General features: G+C 44.2%; 2 protein-coding genes across 19 annotated transcripts in view; one reads left to right on the top strand and one right to left on the bottom strand.

The window, feature by feature from the left end:
- DCLK2 (doublecortin like kinase 2) overlaps positions 1-15,372 on the top strand; it is a 152,701-nt gene extending 137,329 nt beyond the window's left edge. For 4 of the 10 annotated variants that reach the window (XM_027067051.2, XM_027067041.2, XM_027067031.2 and 1 more), the window contains 4 exons: positions 5,421-5,517; positions 6,148-6,228; positions 7,392-7,508; positions 12,815-15,372. In XM_027067051.2, the coding sequence (XP_026922852.2) occupies positions 5,421-5,517; positions 6,148-6,228; positions 7,392-7,508; positions 12,815-13,042 (523 nt within the window). In that variant the 3' untranslated portion in view covers positions 13,043-15,372. Of the gene's footprint in view, positions 1-5,420; positions 5,518-6,147; positions 6,229-7,391; positions 7,509-9,800; positions 11,856-12,814 lie in introns of those variants that run through there. The other 6 variants (XR_003423064.2, XR_003423063.2, XR_008296076.1 and 3 more) reach the window with 5 other exon arrangements.
- A 5,225-nt stretch (positions 15,373-20,597) lies between these two features.
- LRBA (LPS responsive beige-like anchor protein) overlaps positions 20,598-25,145 on the bottom strand; it is a 772,859-nt gene continuing 768,311 nt past the window's right edge. For all 9 annotated transcript variants that reach the window (XM_027067081.2, XM_027067078.2, XM_027067090.2 and 6 more), the window contains one exon: positions 20,598-21,900. In XM_027067081.2, coding sequence (XP_026922882.1) covers positions 21,810-21,900 — 91 coding nt within the window. In that variant the 3' untranslated portion in view covers positions 20,598-21,809. The remainder of the gene's footprint in view (positions 21,901-25,145) is intronic.

Genomic DNA, 25,145 nt, shown 5'->3' with positions numbered 1-25,145 from the left:
CCAGTGTGTACAATATCCATTCTCAATCTTTTTCAAGTGGAGTGAGATTTAAAGATCTTTATGAAGCAGTCTGATCCTTCTAGGTAAACAAACCTTTTCCCATTTTTTTTTCTTTCAATTTTTTTAATGTTTATTTTTGAGAGCGAGCGAGCAAGCAGAAGTCGGGAGGGGCAGAGAGAGAGGAAGACAGAATCTGAAGCTGACTCCAGGCTCTGCGCTGTCAGCACAGAGCCCAACACGGGGCTCGAACACATGAACTGTGAGATCATGACCTGAGCCGAAGTTGGACACTTAACTGACTGAGCCACTGACGAGCCTCCTTTTCCAGTTCTTAATAGTCATTTCTCCTATTTAATTTGACAGCAGGGTTGTTTTTTTTTTTAACAACTCCCCTTCCAAAGCTTTCAACCTAGTTCTCATAGAAACAGTGAACTCTTTCTTTTTAAATTAATTCTATCTGTTCACATAATATTTCACATAATATTTAATGAAATTTAAATTAATTCTATATGTTCACATAATATTACAAATACTTTCAGCATAAATAGGCCTGGGAACAAATAGAGACTGATTCTTGGTAATCACATATCTCACCTGGGGCGGTGGGGGGGCAGAGGTGGCCACACACAGGTGTCAGAATGTGTGACAGCGGGCATAGAGCATACCCAGTACCCCAGTACTGTGAACATGAGAGAGTGCAGGGCTTTGGCCACAGGGCCTCTTTTGATCTGTCCCATCTCCCTCTTTGGAGCAAATGAATGACTTGGGAATAGAAGTTCATCTAATGATGCAACTTGGATTTTCTTATGTATCTTCTTGAGCTCTCTTTTCACTTTAATCTCTGTTATTGTTCATTTTACAACTACTGTTGAGTAGCTACTGTGTGCCAGGCACTATTCTAGGTGTCAGGGATCAAATGTAAAGCATATTCTCTGATGTCTTATTTATGGTGTTGTACTTCATCAGTAAGTTCAATACATTTAATTTGCTGCCTCTCCCCCAACATTTTATTATAAAGCTTTCAAACCTACAAAACAGTTGAAAGATACATTTTTTTAAATGATAATTTTCAATTGATTTGAACAAGTTTTCTTTTTACTGACATTACAGTAAACACAAGAGTGACACAGGGATGTCAATTTCTACTTTTGAGAGCCTTATGGTATAAAGACACCCATCACCAGAATATTGATCAAGAAGAATAAATTGAGTATGAGGGTATGCTTATTTCAGGGCTGGAAATCACAAAGGTTAAGTGAAAGGTAGAGCATTTGAGTGGGACCTTGTCCTTGTGGCTAGGATTGGGTTTCTGCAGTGGGAAGCTCTTGCCATCTGGCCGTTAAATCATGGTCTTCCTTCAAAGCCATTGCTTAGGTGGGTTACACAGACTATAGGATTACTGCACTATTGGCCAGCTTTTGCTGAACAGTTAACTACTCCAAAGGTTAGAGCTGTCAGTCAGTTCTTTGGATATATTGGGCAGTTCTTCTGATCTGGGCTGGCTAATTGGGACTTGATGGTTTAGTGAGGCATCACTCACATGCCTGGTAGTTCACTCAGGGTCAGCTGGGACAACAGATAAGACTTGGTCAAGTGCCTTTCAGCATTCAATGGGCTAACCTTGGTTTCACATGATGGTGGATACAGGATCCCCAAAAGCAGCCAGAGAGGGCAAGTTCCTTTGCTCAACCACTTTCCAAGTGTCCACTTGACACACATTTGCTGATTGATGTCCCATTGACCAAATGAAGTCAAATAGAGTAAATGTGAGAGAAGATTAAGCAGGTATGTACATGGAGTGGAATAATTTGTGGTCATTTTTACGGTTCCATTGTGTTCTGGCTGGTTTTAGTGATGATTTGTTTGGGAAACTAGTGAAGGGGGTAGTTTTGTTGCCAAGTGATCATGGGGCCTGTTATAGCAGAGTTTCCATCCTTGGTTAACCCAAGTTGAGATCAGTTGGAAAGGGGTTATCAGGGATCAGTTTAGAGGAATGTGTGCTCACAACTCCCTCTAGTGTTTCCACATGCCAGTGCAGTCTGTGGGTTTGTTATTTGATTTTGCTTTTTGCTTTTAACCAAAAGCGAGACTGAGACTCAGATTGAACAGTATGTATCTATTGTGACTTGTTTCTCACTGCATGGCAGCTTCTTTGTGGGAACTGGAGGTAAGTATGTGGCTAATTAAAAGCGATAAAGCTACCTTTTGAAAGCTATTGACTTATATGTTATATTCAGAAGCTGGTCCTACAACCACGGTATTAGTTATTGCCTAAGCAAGTCTGATCTTGGGGCCACTGACAAAACATAATATTTGCATGATAATTTTGTTTTTCTGAAACATGCACTTATACCTCCCATAAGCTAAATGTTTAAACATCATTTTGTGAGGTAGCTTACAACATTTTCAAGTTACCTCATCAGACAACTGTTTAACAACTTGGCATTGAAAAGAAGGAATGTGCTCAAACTCCTGTTGCTTTCCAGGTTTTTCTTAATGTACATTTTTAAACTTACAGCACCTTGATCCATGAGCTGTATTGTTTTAAGATTTTAAAGTGCCCTGAACATCTCAGCCCAATTGTGGAAGTATAAATGTGTAAATAAGTCCAGTGTAGATTTAATCAGAGTGGCTTTTACTACGTGACTACTTAGAAGGATAAATTAGCTTTCTGTTCTTCTACTGAGGGAAGCTTGAAATGCTCAAAGTGCTTGCAGTTCACAGCATGGATCCTTTAGGTGACTTCTTATTGCTGGGACCCCCCTAGGCTTTTGTTTGTTGACTCAGACTATTTTGCCAAGAACCTAAATAACTTGCTGCAGTTACACTTCCAACTTTTTAGCTGTTTATGAACAAAATAAAAGTCCTGTATGTTAACAAAATATAAGCTATTTGCTATTCCAGGAAAAAAAAAAGAAGATGAGTAATAGAGAGGGGTGGCTAAAAGCAACGGTTCTGGAAATGGGTGATTTTTAACATCTTTTTCTAACATTTTCTCCTGGAGAGTTGAGCTGAGTTCAGTCAGTAGGGAAATAACAGTGAAAAAGAAAACATCAGACAACCTAGAAAGAGTTTGTGCAGGCTCATAGAAAAACACTTTCCAGGAGGGCAGTGGGAATCACTTGCCTTACCTGGTTGTCTGGCCTGACTTTTGCTACTCATTCGATGTGCCTCTTGACCCAGACTTCATGAACTGGCAGATGTCAATTCAGCTGGGCTTGTTGAGATGTCCTGAGTATTCACAAAAGCCCACAGACTCTGCAGGCCTACCTTGGAGATGTTGCGAGAGTGGTTCCAGACCACCGCAATAAAGCAAATACCACAGTAAAAGCAAGTCGAATGAATTTTTTTGGTTTCCCAGTACAAATAAAGGTTATGTTCACACTGTACTGTAGTCTGTTAAGCGTGCAGCAGCATTATGTCTAAAAAAACAATGTGCGTACGTTAATTAAGAGATGCTTTACTAAAAAAAAAAAAAAAAATAGTAGAGGTCCCTGGCTGGCTCAGTTAGTGGGGCATGGGACTCTTGATCTCAGGGTTGTGAGTTTAAGCCCCAGGCTGGGCATGGAGCCTATTTAAAAATAATAATTAATAATAATAACAGTAAAATAAAAAGTACTTTATTGCTAAAAAATGCTAACTGTCATTTGAGCTTTAGTGAGTTGTAATCAAGGATCACAAGTCACCATAACTAACAGATTAATGATGAAACAGTTTGAAATATTGCGAGAATTACCAAAATGTAACAGATGCAAAGTGAGCAGATGCTGTTGGAAAATGGTACTGATGGACATGCTCCCTGCAGCATTGCCACAAACCTTCACCTTGTAAAAAAAGAGTACAATTATCTGCAAAGTACAGTAAAGGGAAGCAGAAATAAAACGAAGTTTGCCTGTCCTCTTTTTCATTAAAGGTGTAGGGTAGTCACATCACACAGCCCCAGAATTTGTCCCTAGGCACTGCCCCAAATGACCTGTTTCTGTGGACACCACACTTGCTCACTCTGGGAGAGCAGTTAGCATGACTAGGCTTATGTCTAGAAGGCCGGGTGGGGTCTCATGTGAGTCCTCTGCACAGCAGGCTGCAGGGGCCCTGTTGGCAACTCCAAGGCAGATGGTGCACACTGAGACTGGACTTCCACTCCTGGATTTTCATCTTGACTCCAGCGGCTTACCCTGAGGTTTCCACTAGGGCTTTGTAATGACTGGCCTAGAAGGCTAATGATTTTGTTTTCGCTCAGCCGTTGATGCACCCACCAAGTAAGGGGGAGGTGGGGCTCTGTGGCTGTGGCTCTGTGTTCCAGGAGACGGTGACATCCAGCTTCCCGAATGTTTCCCAGCAGTGTTTTTACGTTTCTGTGTACCTTCCCTCAGAAGTCAAGGCATTATGTTTCAGTAGGCACCAGCTGTATGTGCAGGAGCACCTCTGAGGGTAGCACAGTTAGGTACGGCTGAGGAAGGATGCCCACCCTGGGAGGGCAGCAACATCACTTCACCTCAGTCTGTGTGGTTCTAGTCGCTCTTCTTGGATGGGCTCCTTTTTTTTTTTTTGCAGATTGAGCTTAAGTGAAAGTCAAGTTCCAATGGGGAGCTAATTATGTCATGAATATTTTATCCAGATTCTGGACTCCTTATGACTCTTTCATATCTTGGCTTGTTTCACTGCTCTTGGCTCTTTTATTGGAAAAGTAGAAAGAGGAAGGGCAAGGAGAGCTGACTCAGGTTTGTTACTTTTCCACTCTGATCGCCATGAGAGATTAAGTGAGGGCAGATGCCGAGATTGTTTTTTTCTGAAATGAGGATTTACGTTATTTGTGGATTCCATATTTTTCTTGAGTCCTTTTTTTCTTTGGCAGAATATATACATTACCTTTTAACCATTTTTAAATTTACAACTTTTTTTAACATTTACTTATTTTTGAGGGACAGAAACAGTGCAAGTGGGGAGAGGGGCAGAGGGAGACACAGAATCTGAAGCAGGCTCCAGGCTCTGAGCTGCCAGGGCAGGGCCCAATGCGGGGGCTTGAACTCACTAACTGTGAGATCATGACCTAAGCCAAAATCGGAAGCTTAACGGACTGAGCCACCCAGGTGCCCCTAAATGTACAGTTTTAATGGCATGAAGTACATTCATAGTATTGTGCAGCCATCACCACCATCCGTCTCCAGAATTACTGCCTTTTCTCAAGCTGAAACAAGTTTCTTGAACCTTGTGTCCTCTCTTTCCCTGATACCCAGGCCTATGGATATGTTCTTTAGCTCATCATCCAAAAGGAAAAAATGTGTCATAACAAATACAATTGAGATATGAAATGCCCAAGCCAAGAGACTGGACTCCTCACCCCATTCTTCCTGTGAGCATTTTGTTGAAAACTGTATGGTAACTTTGCTTTTTCTTCTATTTCTTTGTCACTGACTTAGTGAGAACAGTCTCCAGGAAGATCTCTTTGACCAGATCTTGGCTGGGAAGCTGGAGTTTCCAGCCCCCTACTGGGATAACATCACAGACTCAGCAAAGGTACCCATCTGGGTTTGTTTCCATGGGTTATGTTGTGTCAAGGGGCCCTCGTCTGCCGTGTGAGGCTGTTGCAGCTCTTGGAATCGAGCTCCAGGTCTGGCTTGACTTTTAATGTGTTTCTTCTTTAAGTTCATCCCACAGTATAGTCTCTGGAACTCGTAGGCACATTCTGAAGCTGGACTGGCTGTCTTCCCAATTTGCCCCTGCCACCCTCCTGCGTTCCTCTAAGCCCTAAACATGCGTTCTTTCATTTATTTAAGAAATATGTATTGGACACCCATCAGAATGTGGGAATGAGACATACTGACTTGCCAAAAGGAACAATACTGCAGTTTTTACACTGCGGAATGATGATAATAACCAGAACTCTTAGGAGAGAACATCTTGGTTTAATGTAGACCCAGGAGAGACCTTCTCTTCTCTCACACTGGTGCTGCCCTGAGGCAGCCGTGTCTGTGTGATTGCCTGGTAGGGCAGTAGGAATGTAGGTGATAATAGCTTCTAAGGTGAAATGGCTGAGCAGCTGTGTTGGCTGGTTCTTTGAAGTACTTAGTGCAAGCTCAGATATCTGTGTTTATGCTGGAAGTCCCCCACCTCGCCTCCTCTATACTCTTCTTTATTTCGTTCCAGGAATTAATCAGTCAAATGCTTCAGGTAAACGTTGAAGCTCGGTGTACCGCGGGAGAAATCCTGAGCCACCCCTGGGTGTCAGTAAGTACCCACGTTCTCGGGGAAGGAACATCTGTAAGTTCCGTGACCACCAGCCTGCTAATTCACCGTGGCTTTTGCACATGCAGAGCTCTGCATCCAAGTTCCATGGCAGATGAAATGTCTGTTTTCTCTCATGAGCAAGTAGCATGAAGGTAGCTCTCTGGGAGAAGGCACTTGGCATGAGGATCTCAGAGTATTTGATCCTGCTCTGTGAGTGACCTGGGCAAGTCACTGTCCCTTTCTGGCCCTTACTTTCCTCATCTACAAAATGAAAGGATTGGTTGGGATGCGCTCTCAGGAGCCTTTCAGCTTTTGCCTTCTATACTTATGGGATTTGAGAGTTTTCAGGATTTGCCCAGAGATGAGCATGTTTCAGACGCTGATCCCCATGTCTTTATGGCACATGGTCATAGGAGATCTCCTGCTGAGAGTAAGGAGGCTGAGACATAGTCCCTTCTGGAGCCTAGTAGAGGGGGTGTGACGTTGACCAGAGTTCGTCTGGGCTTGGTGGTAGCTCTGGGTTTAGGGTAAATGTGATCCATTAAGTGGTGCTGGTGGGAGAGTTTGCATTTACCTTATTCCCAAAGACTCCATGAGAGTGAGGTTAATGTATTTAGCCATGGGCTTTTGCCTGCTTGTGGGGGAGTGGGGGCTCCCTGCACCCCTCCACTATCTCTGTGGGGTCCCACACATCCTGACATGAGGGTTCAGCCTCTCTGGATCCTGCCAAGTGACTTAGGTCTTGGACCAAGTAGCTGAGATGCCACGTTTCTTTATGAGCGATAAAGACTAACAACTAAGTGAATTCTTGATCAAAATAATAAACTCTTCATTAATTTTGGTGTTTCCATGGGAGGGATCTGTACTAAACTCTGTGGGATTTGTGCCTTGGGGACAGAGTCTTAGAAGCCTGAAGAGTGTCTTCCTTCGTGTTCTCAGAGACTGGTGCTCTCTACTTGGCCTGATTGAGGCTTAAGGAGCAAAGGGAATGGCTTGGGGTCTTCCTGAGGACATAGGACTGCTAAACGGCAGTAATTGTTCCCCTAACCTTGTGGTGAAAATCAGTCCTGTTAGGAAGAGATGGTGGGGCGAGGGTGACTATTCAGGAAAAGCCAACGTAGACCTGAGAATCTGAAACCATTGTATTTGATTCTTTTCTGTAGGATGATGCCTCCCAGGAGAATAATATGCAAGCTGAAGTAACAGGTAAACTCAAACAGCACTTTAATAATGCGCTCCCCAAACAGAACAGCACCACCACCGGGGTCTCGGTTATCATGGTAAGTGGAAGGCACTCTGTTCTGCCCTTGGAAAGCTGAAGTGTCGGGCCTGACTGCTCGGTGGACTTTGAGTCTTTAGAAGTGAATAGCTGAGGTTCCCTCACATGGAAGTCCGCACCTTCCATGTTCCTCTTTGCTTTTCAAGATTGTCTTGGCACGTGGAGTGCACCCATCTGGCCGACTCCCAGGCCTCGAGTTCTGGGGTAGGGGGCTGTGCAGGTACTAGCAAGGCCAGCCTGATGGGTCCCGGCACCAAGGAGCTGCTGGCCCCTTCTCCCGGGCTCGGTGCCCTCCCTGGCAGCTGCTTCTGCTCTCCTCTCTGTTTCTCATCTGGAGAGGGCCTCCCAAGCCTGGCTGGGATTTACAGCCTAAGGAAGGAACTCCCTGCCTATTCAAAGCTTCACAAACACACTGTGTGAGGTATGAATTATTCTTTGAGACCAGGGTAAGAAACTGCTAAAGTTAAACAAATTCCTTTAAAAAATTAGTGTTTTGTGGCTTTTAAAAGTACAGAACAATGTAAAAAATATATATTTGTGTTTTTGTTTTCAGGGTTAGAAAGATTTTGAGATGTCAGTAACAATGATCCCCATAATTTTTTTTAGGTCTTCCTTCTTTCAAAATGATTGTAAGGGAATTTATCTAAATGCATAAACACAACAAATAAACAGTGGCATTAAAGTAAGGAAAGAAATGTTAAGGTAAATTTAGCAAAAGAGAAAATAAAGGCAGAAAGAATAAAATTGAACTGGAAGTGCGGTTAGCTCACTCAACACCAGCTGTCCTGGCCTGAGTCCCTGCTGAAGTCGGGCCTGAAGCCCAGCAGTGAGTATGTCCCCTCCTGTTGTGGCACCAACACTGGGGGCCATGACCTCTGTTCTGCCCATACCGCTCACACGATCTGGGAGCAGGTGAGGGGTTGCCTTCTCCAGGACCTGGGGTGGCTTTGGAATCAGACTTTCTAAGGGGACAGGTGCCTGAGTTGTTAGCGGCTTGGCCACCCCTGACAGCCCCCTGGGAACCTGACAGCCAGTGATGGGCTGTCTCTACATTTCCAGCTTTCTTATCTCAGGACAAGCATCTCACCCTCTGGAAAGGTTCAACTTGTTTTCTACCCAACTAGAAGGAAAGCGGTTCCTTACTCTCTGGCACATTGTAGTCTAGGAACCTTTACTCAAGAAGATTCTGGGTCCATATAGAAGCTGGAAGGAAACCCTTCCCCGTCCCCCACCCCCACCCCCACCACGGAGAATACAGAACACTGTGGTATGTTTTGTTGGGTATCCACCACCTTAGCCCCACTAATGGTCTGCCATTCCCCTTTCTCCCCCTGGAGCGGCTGCATTTACCTGGAAGCCCTCTGTATGTCCTCAGAACTCCTTTACTCCTTCCCTGCTAGAAAGCGTGCTCTCACACTGCTTCCCTCCCTCAGACAAGGCCTGAGCTTGCAGACTCGGTCTTTTGACATGTTGCAGGACATTGGGGTGCTCTGTGCCAAAGTAATGAGAAGGCCTCTTGAGTTGTGGTTTTCCTAACATTTTAGCAGTGTTCTGCTGAAAGCCCGGGAAAGTCAGAGTTGTCACAGAGTTACAGCTTAAACACTTTGAAAAGAACCATCTTGATTGACTCAACAGCATGAGAACATTTTTAAGCGATTCACCTATAAGAGCAGGCACTGATGGATGGGACGGATGGCAAATTACAGACTGGTCGCATGGACACCATAAGGCTTCTGCAAAATTTAGAGGAAATAAAACAGAAAATTGGCACACTTGACACATAATGAAGAATCTTAAGAGTGTTTTTTAGGATCAAAATTTAATAGCTAGGTTAATTAAGCTTCAGAGTCTCCTAGAAGAAGGACCTTTAATGGGACTGTGCCCAGGGCTTAGGAGAGTTCTGCCATTGTTGCCTGGGTCACCTGTGGACTCAGCGCCCACACAGGAATCATGGGCCGACGCCTGTGGCCCACTAAAGCTCTGGAATGACCCAGCCCTTTACCTTATGGCCCAATATAGGCTCTGTTCTGGATAATGACATTTAGAGCCTCTCAGACAGAAGCTGTATCTTCCGGCTTACAAATGATAGTTTCCCATTTGCTATGAAGGAGATCAGTAGTCAAATTTCAAGCCCCTTAGCTTTAACTGGATGGTTGTATGAGTGAACAACCTTTATTATATCTGTAATCCCAGTGGTGGTTGTGCAAGTGGTGTTTTTATGTGTGTGTTCAGTTGATTTTGAGCATGTTGGCAGGGTCCCGTCTAACCTCATGTTCCCTACACAACTCTGCAGGTTGTTAGGTCTGAGGAGCTGCTGAGTGGCATTATCACATTCAGTACCTACAGGAGAAATCAGTAAAGCTTGTCTCTGGAGGTACCAATTCTCAATGGCCAAAAAGCTGGCCTGTGAATTCGGGGCTTGTTCCCCAAAGCAGTGGCAAGAAGGCCTCCATGGGGATGCCATGCTAATCCTCACCCAACTGAGGACCTGGCCTGGGGCATGGTTGTGTGGGGGCAGCTGGTGGTGCTTCTGTGTTGTCATCCTCATCACCGCTACTATGTGTCTGTGTGTCCTGCCCTTGGGAACAGTTTTAAGTGTTTTTTTGTATTAAGAGCAATTAACCACAAATGACTCTCCCTGGTATTCATACGTTCTCATACGTAGAGTATGTGAGGGTAACCTCATTCCCTGCAGATACAAAGAGAAGTGGAAATAATAGTGTATCAGTGCTCTAAGGTCGAATCATCAGATAACTGTCCTGTGACCCATACAACCTTACTGTCTGTTGTCGCTCCTGGCATTCTCTCCGCCTCAGCCCCCCACCCCAAAGTCAGTGCCTGAGGCTCCCGTGAGAAAATTATAGGATAGGAATGAAAATAACAGCAAAAGAAAGTAAAGTTGATGCTATTGTCTGCATTTTATTTGACAGTTTGATTTGACAGTTTGAGAGACACTTCAGAGTTTCACTCTTAACCCAGTTGAGACTATGGGGGATCCTGAAGCAGAATTCTGGTATTCAAACATGCTGTGCTTAATCAGAGCAACTTCTAATTTGCAGCCCGTCTTAAATCTGCATGCTTGTCTCAGACTTTCTGACACCAGCGTCCAGCTCTTAGCTTCTTATCGGTGCGGGTCTCCTGTACGTACTGACATCCTTCTCAGCCAGCAAAGCGTACCCTTGGAAAACTTTATCTTAAAACTTTACAGCTTGCCCCACTGCCTGTCATCCCAGATCAAGAGCTGGCGAGTGCATAGCAGGAGGACACCAGCAGCTCTCCTGCTCAGTGCTGTTTTTCACTTGGTGAAAAAGCAACTTTTTGTGAACAACAGCAAAGGACAAGTAACTCTGTGAAGGCTTTTGTTCTCTTTCTCCATCTACGTGTCCAAAGATACATTTTTATCAGTAAGACAGGTGTGGAGCCTTTGGGATAAGAGAAGAGATTTATATTGGATTAGGCTTTGGTTTAAGACAGGCCTGTGGTTCTGAATAGCACTTGCATTTTCTATGACTTGTCACTTGGTATAGTTAAAGGACAGTGCCTCTGCAGGGCAGGCTCCTTGTTTATCCCCCAGGGGGCACATCCCAGCCTCAGGGACGAGGCCATCTTGTGGCAGGAAAGGGAATTACAAGAAACCCTCATTTGCCGCATCTTGTAGCCAACTTGAGAAAGGATGAATTCACACGGAGGGCTTTCCCCCTCAGAGGGGATGATGTTTCTTTCAGGGGGAAATTTGGGAATGATTTGGGTTTAATTTGAGATAGACAAAACTGTTTCAGTCATGTTGCTTCTGTTTAAAGTAAGTCTAGTTTCTGTCCCTGCTTTCTCCTGCCTCTCCCGCTGCCTGCATTGCTTCCCTCTGACTAGGTCCAAGGCAATGGTATGTACTAACCGCACCGCAATGCTTTGTTCCGCTGCACACACATGGTCTCCTGACAGGAACAGAAGAGGAGCAATAACTGGGGAGTTACTGTCTCTGCTACCCAGGAGGGGCTCTGTGGTAGAACCAAGTGAATGCTGCCTCTCCCCATTTTCAGAGTGTTCACCGAGGCGTGGCTTGGCCTCCTCTCATACTAGGAACTTGGAAGCTTGTTAAAGAGCAATGCTAAGCTTCTGAGGGGGCTTTGCCACAGTTACCTGCTCCCCAGGTAATTGAAATTATCCTTGGAAATTGCTGGCTATTCAGCATGAGCTTGGAAAGGCCTGTGGAGAACCCTGTTTTACAGCTGACACCAAGCCAGCCAGCCACACAAGTCCGTCTTAAAAGGTGCTATTCATTCATATCTTCTCCAGACTTTTTTTTTTTTTTTTTTTTTTTTTTTAAGAAATAAAGAATCTGTACTACATTTCCCCTCAGGGTAGTTAGATTACAAAACACCTCCTGATTGTTGTGCCTTTGAGCTAAAGGTGCCTGAGAACTGAAAGCACATTTGGAAACCCACTGAGATGACAGCTCGGCTGGGTCTCACTGGACAAGCAAGGAAATGTTCAAACTGAGTCAGAGGAGGAGAAAAGATTAGGTCTTACCTCCCAGTGTAAGGTCAGAAAAGCAAGGTGATTTCCTCATGTTTGTGGCTGTTTCTGTGCTCCTTGAAGAGCTGAGCAGATTAAAAACTTCAGGGGTGAAGCACCTGGCTGGCTTATTGGGTAAAACACGTGACTCGATCTCAGGGTCATGAGTTCAAGCCCCATGTTGGGCATGGAGCTTACTTAAAAAAACAAACTTGGGGTATAACAAGATAAAACTGTCCAGAAAGACCAGAGAGCAGGTCAGGTGACCATGCAGGATGTCAAAAGGGGTAATGGTGCACGATCAGATTGCAGGACTTTTGTAGATTATGCAGACACTTGGGTTGTAAAGGGATTACTTATTTATATGACATCTGAGTAACTTTTCAACCTGTGATGAAGAACTTGCCTTAGAAAAGCTGTCAAAGCCCTAGTGTTCTTGTAGGGTTTGCTCATTGTCACAGGATTCTTCTGGGCTCCAGATCTGGGCATGAGAAGAAGCACTCAGAACTTAGGCAAGCTCAGAGCCAGAAAATAATTGCCTCAGGCTGCCATCCAGGGCCAGCTGACACTGAGCCAGGAGCAGGGGCCAACTGTGGCTGACCGCCTGGGGGGTTGGGGAGAAGGTATCCTCAGCCGTTGCTTTTCTCTTAGGCTTCTATTGGAAGAGAAACTCGATGTTATTTCTCCTCTTCTGTTTCTGAGCCCTGTGCATGCTCTTGTGCGCTCCTGTCGTGGTAGCTATGACCCAAGCCCGGGCTGGGCTAATGTGTTGTTTCTCCACTGGTTTCTCCTTAGAACACGGCTCTAGATAAGGAGGGGCAGATTTTCTGCAGCAAGCACTGTCAGGGCAGCAGCCGACCGGGGATGGAGCCGACCTCTCCAGTCCGTCCCTCAGCTGAGGAGCCCCCCGTGTCCGCACCGGCAGACCTGGCCCCCGCCCCTCCAGAGTCTCCCACACCCCCTTGTCCTCCTGCTGCCGAAAGCTGCGAGCGGGCAGGGACCTGGCGCCGCCACCGCGACTGACCCCGGGCGGACAGGCTGGAGCCCACTGCGGCTGGAAAGCCCCTCTTGTTGGGCCGAGGCCCTCTCGTTGAAGAGCCTTTCTCTGCTGACTGCTGTTGGGAAGTTTGCTGGCACCTCTGAGGGCTGCCAGGATCCAGGAGCTCGATGCCAGGGATTTGCTTCTTTTCATAATCTGGGCTCTGCCCGCCGGTTCCTGGAGGTGTCCTATGCAGTGTTAGCTGCCGTGACAGATATTCGGAGCAGCTCGTTTTAAATTGTTTTCAGTTCAGTGGACATTTTTGCAGTGCCACCAGGAGAATGTGCAACTTTTATCTGGGATTTAATGCATTTTTATAGAAACACTTTGGATGAATCAAGCTCTCTCCCTATTTAAGTAAACTCGGAGCGTTCCTTTTTTTCTTACGAACAATTTAGAACTGCATTTGTCCCTTTGTGGGTGTCCTGTGAGAGGTGGCGTAGCACCTTCCTCTGCCAAGGGGGTTCGGAGGACTGGCGTTCTGATGGAAGAAGTGAGCACCCGAGAGGACAGTCTGGTCATCGGACACTAATTCAGACTTTGAAAAGTGGTTCCAGGTGCCCGAGGAAGCAGTCCACCGTTAGCCTGGGGCGCTGGGCTCACCTAAGACAACACTGGATATTTATTTGTATACATACCACAGGGGAATGTCACTTTCTTCCCTAGACAGTGTGCTCTCCCCCAACTCTTCCCACATATGTATTAGGAGACGTTAATGGAGTCGTCCTTTGGGCTTTTTCATGAAAGGCGTGGCGCATGCGGCACCCCCCCCCCCCCCCCCTCCGGGCCAAGTGGTTTCTTCTCAGCAAGCCGGCTTCTAGCAGAGCACGGTAAACTAGGCATCTGACTAGCCACCGCAGTCTCTTTCATCATCTGCTTGTCATCTGGAGCTGGCCGGAAACAACTGAGGAAACATAGCCCGAGGCACAGTCAGGACCGGGGCAGGAAGGTGCTCCACAAACATCCTCTGTTATTAACCTTCTGGAAGGCTGCTGGCAGTTTTTCCTTTTTTCCCCCACTACCCTGCCCTTTGTAATAATTGTACATAATCAATGTATTTGTTTTACCTGCTCATCTTCTAAACTGGGGGGCCCTGTAGTTCATTCTCATTGTTAGACTTTTGCCTCTTATAAGTGTACCCAACCTGCAATAAACCCTTCTTGAGGAAAAAAGTGATGGGGGTGGGCAAAGGATTGTGTGGTGTTGTTTTGCAAAGGATGTGTGATCAAAGCACACTTCCTTGGCCTAGGTTCCATGTCCTTTTATGAAGTTTTGGGTGAGGAGTGGGGAGGGAGAATGATGCTTGGGAAGAACACATGAAAATGCATCTTGGTCAAAGTGTATTTGCTAACAGGTGCACACACCTGCAACAAAAGCTCAGGAATAAATAGGGATTGTTAATGTATGGCAGAGGAATCTTATGGAGCCAATGGCAGGAAGGTCAGGCTTCACAGGAAATAGGAAGCAGGGCAGCTGTTCCCGAGTCTCCTTCTGTTTGTCACTGTCTCTGACTCCGAGACTGTGCATTCTCTTGTCTCTGCTGCTCTGGGTGCATTTGGCTCTTGGTTCTGTTCTCTCATAACTCCTGCTTGCCTGTACCTCTGATGTAGCCCGGTGCTGCTCTGTCCCCAACTTCTCAAGGCTGTCCAACTCCAGGCCTTGAGACCATCTGCTTCCACTCTGGATCTCTTAATTCACATTGCTGAAGGAATGAGACTATCTGACTGGCCCTTCTCCCTGGGCTGGTGCTGACCCATGATTCAATCCAGCGGCTGGTTACAAAATGCAGATTTTGCCTCCTGGGCCTACAAAGGCAGCAGGTATAGGCTTCAGGAGGAGGGCAGTTTCAAAAAAGCTGTAACGTATAGGTCTAGAACATTTTGCTTGTCTCTGGCCTCGCTAATGAGTTAAAGAGCAAGCTTTTTCATGGCTCCCAGTGGAGATATTTTTGTTAATGAAAGAGAAGAGCTAATGTAAAGGAAAGAGAACATGGAAATAGTGATGGAGCATGGCCTCTGGCAGTGATCAGAGCCTGAAATCGGGGTCCCTCTCTGGAACGAGGTTAAAAGGCATTTGCTGACCACTTCAAGTATTTGCCAGGGAAGTGCTGGTCACTGGTGATAAGACGGAGTGTCTTCTGGACAGCACGTGCTCCCATCCTCTGTGTCACCCTCGGATGGCCTGGGACATGGTGGGGGAGGATGGCCTAGAGACACGAAGTAGCATGAGCAGGTGGGGCAGCACAGCCTAGCAGCTCTCCTGTAATTACATGAATCCCACAAACACCTGGAGAAACGATGAATGGCAGCGAAGGGGCAAACCAAGCCGTTGACCGTAACAACGCAAGTCACAGAATTGGTGGGAGACAGAGTCACCGTGCAGTTTTAGGTTCTTCCATCTCCAAAGCTGTGCTCTTTGGAGGAACCCTGTCCCACGGGGACAAATCAAGGCCCGGGTGTGAATGGTCATCTAAGTAATGATCCTAAATAAAGGCCCTGACACCACAAGCAAACTGTTCATTTGCCCATGTGTTTAGAAAACATTTGTTGAGCTCTTCTTCTGTTCTGAGAGTCCAAATTAAATACAGGGATGTAATTGCTAGGTTCCTCTGTTCCTGCACAGTGAGAATGGCATGTACTTGTTTGATGTTCATTCCCTTACTCCAGCAGGGGATCTGTGTCTAAAGGATTTGACCTGTGAAGGGGTAGAAAAAGGGAAGTGGTGACCTGCTGAAGCCACCATGGGGTGCCTGCTGGGCTCAGCAACTGCCCAGGGGTCAGGGAGTGCATGTCTCTCTCTTCAAAAAGGTTGCTGTGTTATGGAAGTATATGGAATACATGGATTAAAAACATTCGGTAAAGCTTCCAGAATATTTTCATGGATACAACTGTGAAATGTGAATTTGAAAATAAGATCGTTGAGAGCAGACCATACGGGACGAGAAAGGGAGCTAATGATGTTGGTGGGGAAAGACCTCTGGAGCAGCGCTGCCCCCTGGAAACACAGTGTAAGCTGCCTCATTTAACATTTTCTGGTGCCACATTAAAAAGGAATGGGTGAAATTAATTTTGTAGTATATTTTATTTAACCTAGTGTGTCTACAGTATTATTTCCACATGTAACCAAAGTAAAAAAAAAAAAATCTTTGAGATTTTTTTTTTTTAATCTTTGAAATCTAGTGTGTGTTGACAGGCACAGCACATCTTGGTTTGGACCTGGCACCTGTTGAGTGTTTCACAGCCCATGTGGCTCCACCGGCCACACTGGATCGTGCCGCTCGAGAGAAAAGCCCCAGACAACTCTCGGTCTTTGTTCCTGTTCTTTTTTTGTTTTGTTTTTGCATATGATGTGAACAACCATCTAGAAAGAATGCTTATCCATGTTTTAAGTGGGATGGGCTGGATTTCAAATTCTCTCAGCAGGTGAGAACACTGATCCGAACCTGTGGCGTGAAATCAGAGCATGAAGCCCCTGCCATTCTGTTGCCTGAGGCCTTGATGTCCACGACTTCATGGGAAAGACCCGAGAGCGGAGAACTTCAGTGGTCACCATTCATTAGGTGCCGACAGAGCTGCTGAAATGTCAGAACCTTAAACTGTGTTGTGAGAAGTCTGTGCAAATTGTGGGCAGCATGAGCCGAGCCCTCGTGTGTGTGTGTGTGTGTGTGTGTGTGTGTGTGTGTGTGTGTGTGTAGGTCTGTTGTGAAGGCCTCCTGGTGTGTGGTGGTGCCCATAAAACAATGATCACCTGGAAGAGGGCAGCCAGAGAAGTGAGGAGGACCATAGCCCTGGCAGCCAGGGACTGGTGGGAAACACCATACGGTGGTTGGTAGGGGGGACCAGAGGCACATCTGGTAGATGTCTTGAGCTGAATGAAGAACTGTTCCATAGCAGGGATGGTGGTCCAAGGTTAGCAGGCAGGAGTTACAAAGGGCCAGATGTGAGTGCAGAGTCTAAGACTCTAGCCAAAGGGCAGTCCAGTGACAGAATTAGCTGCTTTCTGAAGGAGTGACAAGCCAGTCCTTGAAAATGCTTAGCTGCTAAATAAGAACCACCAGAAAAGTTTATAGTGTACAGAGTATTTCATCCTGTATCATTTGAGCCACACCACATCTGTTAGAGATATTAATGTCCACATTCCACCAGTAAGGAAACTCAGAAGGACCAGGAGCTCATCCAGGCATGCTGGAGCTGGGACTTGCGCCTCTCGGTTCCCCAGGAAGCTATCCTTACGAATGGGCTGTCCTCTAGGTGCTCAGAGATGCTTTACCTGGGACATCTGTGTCATAGGCAGAGGTGGGATGGTCTAGCAGAGACACCTGGCAAAGTGGTAGAAAACTGAGCAGGCCTGACAGGTTATCACAAGCAGGGGGGGTGAGTTCTGTTAGATGAGGAAAGAGTAGTTTTTCCAGAAGGAAGCTGATACATGCAATCTAGCTTAGTCTTAGCCAGTGGATTTTTTTTTTTAAGTTTGCTTGAGAGCCTGTGTGAGTGGGGGAGGGGCGGGGGGGGGGGGAGAGAATCCTAAGCAGGCTCCATGCTGTCAGTGCAGAGCCTGACATGGCGCTCAAACTCATGAGCTGGGAGATGGTGACCTGATCTGAGATCAAGAGTTGGACACTGAACAGGTGCCCCTTTGGCCAGTAGATTTTAAGAGGGCTACCTTATGGTAAAACCTACGGCCTTGAACTCAAAGGCAGTTAGCTGTGGGAAGGGGTTGTTCTCATTGAACAGCTGAGGGGAAGGAAAGGGTGTATTTGGTACACAGGCATTTTGCTCCTGCTCTTCCCTTTCCCAAACCTCTTTCATTTGTGTGCTCAGGATGATTTCAACCCTGTGGGCCGAGTTTGGTGGGTTCTGAGGCTTGGGCACCTGTCTGTGCCAAGGATGAAGTCGAGTCTGGGGAATGTCTTTCAAATTGTCCCAAGTCCAAAGCTGCAAAGCAGCCAGTTGCTTCCTGCCAGGTATGAGGAAATTACAAGCCTGCCCAGCTGCCCTGCCCCCCACCTTGGTTTTGGCAAGGAAAGATATTCCTTAACTTGAGACAGAAAAGTAATTCTTTTCATGTTTCTAGCATATGACTGCTGAGGTCTCAGAATTCATAGGAACATTTGTGGATGGCTGTCTTCCCTTGTTGGATAGTCTGTCTCTGGAAGACAGCTTGCTGAAAGACCAAACCACGCTCAGTTTCATTAAAAACACGTCCCTTGGTTTGAACAATTTGAATTTTTGGTTCGTAGGAGGGAGGGCTGGGAGTGATGTATCAGTGTCATTAATAATAGGCTTAGATTTTTGTAAATAGTGATCTTATGATTTTGAGGGACCAAAAAGTGCAAGATGGATTCAACTCTTCAGTGTGAAAGAAAAATATAAATGAGGATTTTCCCACACATCTGAGAGGAAAGAGGAGAGACAAAAGGAAATGTAACAAATGTTTTTTGTATTTTGTTATTTTATTGGTTTGCTATTATTATGGTCTTTTCCTTCCATTTTTTAGTTTAGGAAGTTGTGAAACTTCCCAGCTTCCTTATGCTACAAACAAGGGGGAGTAGCTAGGCTGGTAGCTCTCCTAACTGAAGTAGAAAACTCTTTGCCCAGCAGTGGGGCAGAATAGCCAAGTTTGGGGCCCTGGCATATTTGCCGATACACATGCTTTGTGCAGATTTCGGGATTTACGTCCTGTCCTCCTCCTCTTTTATTTGTGAACATGCTTTGTCCTAATGTGATGTCACATGATGGCGTGAGGCTGGGGGGCTGGCTGCTACTCCACGATCTATAACGCATACGAGAAACCGGCAGACCTTCTCCACCAAGCTCAGTGGTGGGATCCTTCATACTGTGTCGTTGCAGAAGGATTCTGTATCCTTGGTCTGCTGTGTTCTTTCATAGTGATGGGGGGTGGAGCAGGGGCAGGACTGATGCAGTAAGGAGGACCAAACCAGGCCTGTGATTTGTATGGCCAGGAGCTCTTGAAATCATATCCAGGAAAAACATGTCACAGATACCTAGTGAAAAATCTCTCTCCTAAAATTCCTATCTTGGTAGATCTGTCGTATGCTAACTTAATTGAACTCTAGTTGCTGAAAAGAGTACAAAGTGGATGTGCTGTCTGGCTGTTCCTGGGATTCCCAGCCATCGCCTGCAAACTTGACCCACACCCCATCTGCCAGCATGGTGGAGGAGGGGGCCACATGGCACCAGGTGTGCATGGTCAGGCCCCTGGGCTCTGCTGTCGGATCTGAACGGAAAAGGGGAGCCCAGGTTCCAGGTTACCTCACGTCCTACATGCAGCTTCTTGGGGTTCCTGTGCAGGGTACTTTGAATCTTCATGTCCTATATGCTAAGTAGAACTAAAGTGTGATGTCATTTCAGGGGGCAAGATCATTCCTTTTTATTGAATTAATGAGATTTATTTATGGATGTCTGGTGTACTCTGGGGGATAAGATTCTCATCTAAGAGTGAGTCATTCATCAGCATGTATCTGTGCTTGTCAAGTTTTCATGTCCTATATTCGCTAAGCCCGTACACTTTCTCTCAGAGACCTAGTGCTATTTCTTAAATTACAGAGCCTCAAGGACTTGATTGGTGACTTTTCGGTAAGAATCAATACTATCAGGGAGGAAAATCTGAATTTCTTGAGGCAGTGCACTTTAAAAGGAGCTGTAAATCACCGTATGTAAACTGAACACCCCACACTTTGAACCACGTCAATGTACGGAATGTCTTACCACGCTTCCTGTCTGTTGTAGGGCATCCACTTTCATCGCAAACCACCTCAACTTTGACTTTTTCTCCTAATTGGTTTAAATTTATTTGGAGTGTAATGGTTTCTTTAAAAAGTAGTTAATACTGGATAAAGTAGGTGAATGCTGAATAAATCCAAATATGGTAAACAGATTCTGTCATTAAGCAACCCTTATGTTGACATGAACTAGGTTTGAGTAAAGGAACACAGAAGTGATACATGTTGCCATGCTTCTGTATTACTTTGTGTTTCTGTTACTTTTCCAGAGTTGTAAGTTTTAAAAGCAGTATAGGCAGTGGAGGCACCAATTTTCCTCTTAGATTCCAAGAGGAAGCTGCTTTATTCACTTTGCTTTAAGCTTATAAAAATAGGGTAGTTGAGGTATCAAATGCTTGGCATAAGGACTTAGGTGTTCCTGATTTTCTCCTACCATTTTCTCTGAAGTTTCTAAAGTATAATATCAGAGGGTAATGGCAGTGAGGATGCTTAATTAATTTACCTGTAACTTGCATATTTCTTTGACCTATGATGTACTCACATTTGACTTTTGTTTCTTTCTTTCTTAATGGTTTATAAAACAGTGGTGAATCTTAGATATAGATCTAGTGTTTTCATCAGCGAAGTCTTGGTAAGAGGGAGCCAAAGAAGGCCCATGTTCCTGTTTTCATTCAACAGTGTCTCTTATTGGTTATGGTTCAAAACCTGGGGCTGAACCAGTTTTTGGTTTTGTTTTTTTTTTGCAAAGAATTATCCTTGTTTTAAAGTAGAAGTGAAAAGATAGTATTTTCCAAAAATTCAATTACAAATGCCATTTTATTTTTTCTGTCAAACTGAGTTGTTCCATTCCAAATCTCTGCTTTTAGCGAAGAGCTGAGTGTTGGGAAATAGGAAGGGACCCCTTTAGGTAAGCTGCAAGGGAAATAGAGATGGAATGTCGGTTTCAACTCAAAGTTCACAACTTACAAAGAATTTATTTATGCGATACAGACCTTTTCTCAAATATTTTTCACAATATTCCACACGTCAATCTACTAGAAAAGTAGAATTATACACCAGAATAACATGTTTCTCGGTACAAATTGCTACTCAAAGGAAGGTGAAGATATTCAGTAACAAATAGAAGGTGAAATGGGTGTTGCTTAATACAGCACCTGGTGGCCTCTGCGCTCAGACTGGGGTGGGGGAGGGGAGCTCTCGCTGATGGCTCTGCCTCAGTGAGTGGGCACGGTCAAACCTTAGGGGTGAGCTTTGGTACCTGCGTTTACTTCAGAAGAAAAGCAAAAGTTGTGAGCCCATGAGCATTCCCATCCTGTCATTTTGGTGTACTATGAAGATGACGTATCGGGAAAAAATTGTAAATAAAAAACATTGTAAATACTTCACACTTGCTAGAACATGAGATCCTTTTTGTTAAACACACAAAATAGCCTCCCCCAAACCATAATTTTCTAGATCTAAAGCATGCCTGAAGAATAATATTGATAGAAATAATTCACTGAGATGCTTTAAATTACATTTACCATAATTTAAACATTACTATGTAAATCCCAGAAATTTCAGTGCTGAAGAAGCACAATTGCTTGGAAAAATACAGGACCCAAAGTACAGCATAAAATTCCCTATACCCATTACCCTATTTCTTAAAATCATGTATTTCTCAAGATTACAGATAAAGGGGAAGTGATTTTCATAATATAGCTAGAATAAGTGGGTTTACTTGCTCCACTGGATATGTTTCCATAATTGGTGAAAATAGACTTCTCATTATGACTAAAAATATAGATTTTTTTTAAACTACAGAACCCAGCAGCCAATTTTCTGCTTTGCTATTCCCCCCCAAAAAAGTCAAGCAAAGTCTACAAAAATAGCAATTAACTTTAAAAAATATTTTGCTGCTTCGAGCAAATTTAAGTTACATTCAGATGTGATAACTATTTCTAAGAGAAAGATGCTGCCCATTCCTTTCCCTGCCTTGGCTGAGGGCGGGGTGGATAAAGCTGTCACCGTCAGTAGCGGGTTTGGTATTCGTGATGCCACCGGTTAAAGTCGTTGTAAAACAGAACGATGCTTCCTGAGGCCATGCCAGAAATGATGCACCTGGGAGAAGCAGAGAGAAGGAGGGGTTTACAAACCTATTTTTTCCCTAGGGATCTGTTACTAAAGAGATAACCGCCCTCCCCAAATCTACAAGGTAAATACAGAAGATGGCAGTGAAACCTAACAATTTGTGAGAATTAAGGTATGTTTTGTGATGATCAAAATGACAAGTCACTAAAACCTGGACTTGATAATTTCTAATGTGGGGCTGGCTAGTGAGCCCTGATGTTTATTTTTACATATATAAAATGGAAGCATAGTTGACACACGACGATCCATTAGTTTCAGACGTACATCATCATTCCACAACTGTATTACCATGCTCACAAGTGGAGCTACCATCTGTCACCATATGATGCTAGTACAGGACCACTGACTCTGTTCCTCTGCTGTATCTTTCTCCTATCTTTTATATGAGGTATCAGAACCAAAAGAAACTGAAACGTAATTGCTGGTGGAGGAGGAAGCACATAGTTAAGTGATGGAGAGCTCTCTAACAGGTACAAAGGCAATGAAGAGTGAGAAAGCAGTGTGTTGACTGTAATTTGGGCCAGGCCATGTTCTGCAGAAGATCTGGGTAGGGGCTTAGTCCTCTTAAAACCGTGAACTCACTGAGATGAGCACTGAGGACAGGAGCTATCACTGCTTGCTCCCCGTCCCTGAGAAGGTAGTGCAGGGAGAACACGGAGAGCCCTAAGACTGTTTAATTTTAATATTTAACTTTTGAGAGAAATCGAACGTGAGCTGGGGAGGGGCAGAGAGGGGGCAGGGTACACAGGATCCGAAGCAGGCTCTGCACTGACAGCAGAGAGCCCGATGTGGGCTTGACCTCATGAACCAGGAGATTACAACCTGAGCCCAAGTTGGATGCTTAACTGACTGAACCACCCAGGTGCCTCACTAAGATGAATGGTTTAGAGGGAGCCTATTAGATCTTCCTCTGAATGGTCTGGTTAGAACCAGTCTTTAGAAGTCATTTTCAATATCCTTCCTACTGTCTCATATCAAAATTAGAAATTAAAATATGCCACTACCAAAACACCAAACAAAAGAAGGCAGTAATGAGGGAATGAAAGACAAAAAAATGCTCTAAGACATACAGAAAACTTATCAGTAATTACTTTAATTATAAAGGCACTGAACTCTCCCATCAAAGGAGACTGGCAGAATGGATTAAAAAAAAAAAAGATCAAACTATAGGCTGTCTACAAGAGACTCACTTTAAATACACAAAAAGGTTGAAAGTGACAGGATAGAAGAAAATATTCCATGCATACATTAATGAGAGCTGGAGTGGTTATACTAATATCAGACAAAATAGGCTATCAGTCAACATCTGTTATGAGACAAAGATACTACATCAATTAAAAGGTCAACTTATCAAGAAGATATAGCAATTGCAGGCATACCTTGGAGACACTGTGTTCTAGACAACTGCAATAAAGCAAGTCAAATGAGTTTTTGGTTTCCCAGTGCATGTAAAAGTTATGTTTACATTTACACTGTAGTCTATTTCTATTTTTAAAAAATGTGTATGTTTTATTTTTGAGAGAGCGTGAGTGGGGTGGGGCAGAGAGACAGGGAGACACAGAATCCAAGGCAGGCTCCAGGCTCTGAGCTGTCAGCACAGAGCCCGACGCGGGGCTCAAACTCACCAACCGTGAGATCATGACCCGAGCTGAAGTCAGATGCTTAACCGACTTCAGGTGCCCCTATACTGTAGTCTATTAAAGTGTACAACAGCATGTATAAAAACAATAGTGTATATACATGAAAAATACTGCTAAAAATCGCTAACCATTATCTGAGCTTTTTGCAAGTTGTAATCACAGATCACCATAACAAATGTAAGGAGAACGTTTAAAATGGGAGCATTACCAAAATGTGACAGAAACATGAACTGGGTAAATGCTGTTGGAAAAATGGCAGTGATGTATTTACCTAACACAGGATTGCCACAAAACTTCAATTTGTAAAAACAGTATCTGTAGACACTTAATACACCAAATATCTGAGCCCCCAAGAGATAGGGAGCCAAAACTGAAAGAACTGAAGGGAAAAATAAGCAGTTCTACAACAATTGAGTTGGAGCCTTCCATACCCCACTTTCAATAATGGGTAGAACGACCAGAAAGAAGAGGACCTAAAGAATACTAAAATCCAAGGGGATTTTAGAGCACACGACTCTTGGTCTTGGGGTCATGAGTTTATGCCCCGTGTTGGGTGTAGAAGTTACTTAAATTATAAGGGGGGGAGAAAAACTAAGTGGACCTAATACATATGTCAAACACCCAACAACAGCAGAATAGACATTTTTCTCAAGTGTGCACGGAACATTCTCCAGGATGAACCATGTTAGGCCACAAAACTAGTCTTAAATTTAAAAATCATACAAAGTATCTTTTCCAATCACAACAGAACTGAAGTAGAAATCAGTAACAGAAGGAAAACTGGAAAATTCACATAGAAATTAACCAATGAGTTGAAATCTTAACAGAAATTAGAAAACACTTAGAAAAATGAAAACAAACACAATAAACCAAAAGTTAATGCAATGCTAAGAGGGAAATTTATAGCTGTAGATACAGAATTTAAAAAAGAAGATCTCTATCAGTAACCTAATACTATACTTCGAGGAACATGAAAAAGAGAAAACTAAACACAAAGCTAATGGAAGGAAGGAGATTATAAAGATTAGAGTGGAGATAAAAGGATAGAAAAACATGGGAAAAAGCAAGAAAACGAAAACCTGGTTCTTTAAAAAGATTAATAGAATTGACAAACTTTGAGCTAGATTAAGAAAAAAGGACTCAAATTACTACAATCATAGATCTATTACTTCCAACTTTACAGAAATAAAAGAGGATTATAAGAGAATACTAGGGACAATTATATACAAACAAATTGAAATGGAAATGAAAAAAAAGATTTTAAGTAATCTCTATACCCAGTGTGGGGCCTGAACTCACAACCCCAAGATCAAGAGTTGCATACTCCACCAACTGAGCCAGCCAGGTGCCCGTGAATTGGAAAAATTCTTAAAAACACACACTATACCAAAACCAAATCATGAAAAAATAGACAACCTGAATAGACTTACAAGTACTAAGGAGACTGAGTCAGTAATCAAAAGCCTCCCAATAAAGAAGAGCCCTGGACTAGATGCTTCAATGGTGAATTCTACCAAATATTTAACTCTTACTCTTCTAAAATCTGGAGAGGAGAGGAGAGAACACTTCCTAAGT

Source organism: Acinonyx jubatus, chromosome B1 (genome assembly GCF_027475565.1).
Source record: "Acinonyx jubatus isolate Ajub_Pintada_27869175 chromosome B1, VMU_Ajub_asm_v1.0, whole genome shotgun sequence".
Taxonomy (NCBI): Eukaryota; Metazoa; Chordata; class Mammalia; order Carnivora; family Felidae; genus Acinonyx; species Acinonyx jubatus.
This window is presented reverse-complemented; position numbering and strand designations above follow the sequence as displayed.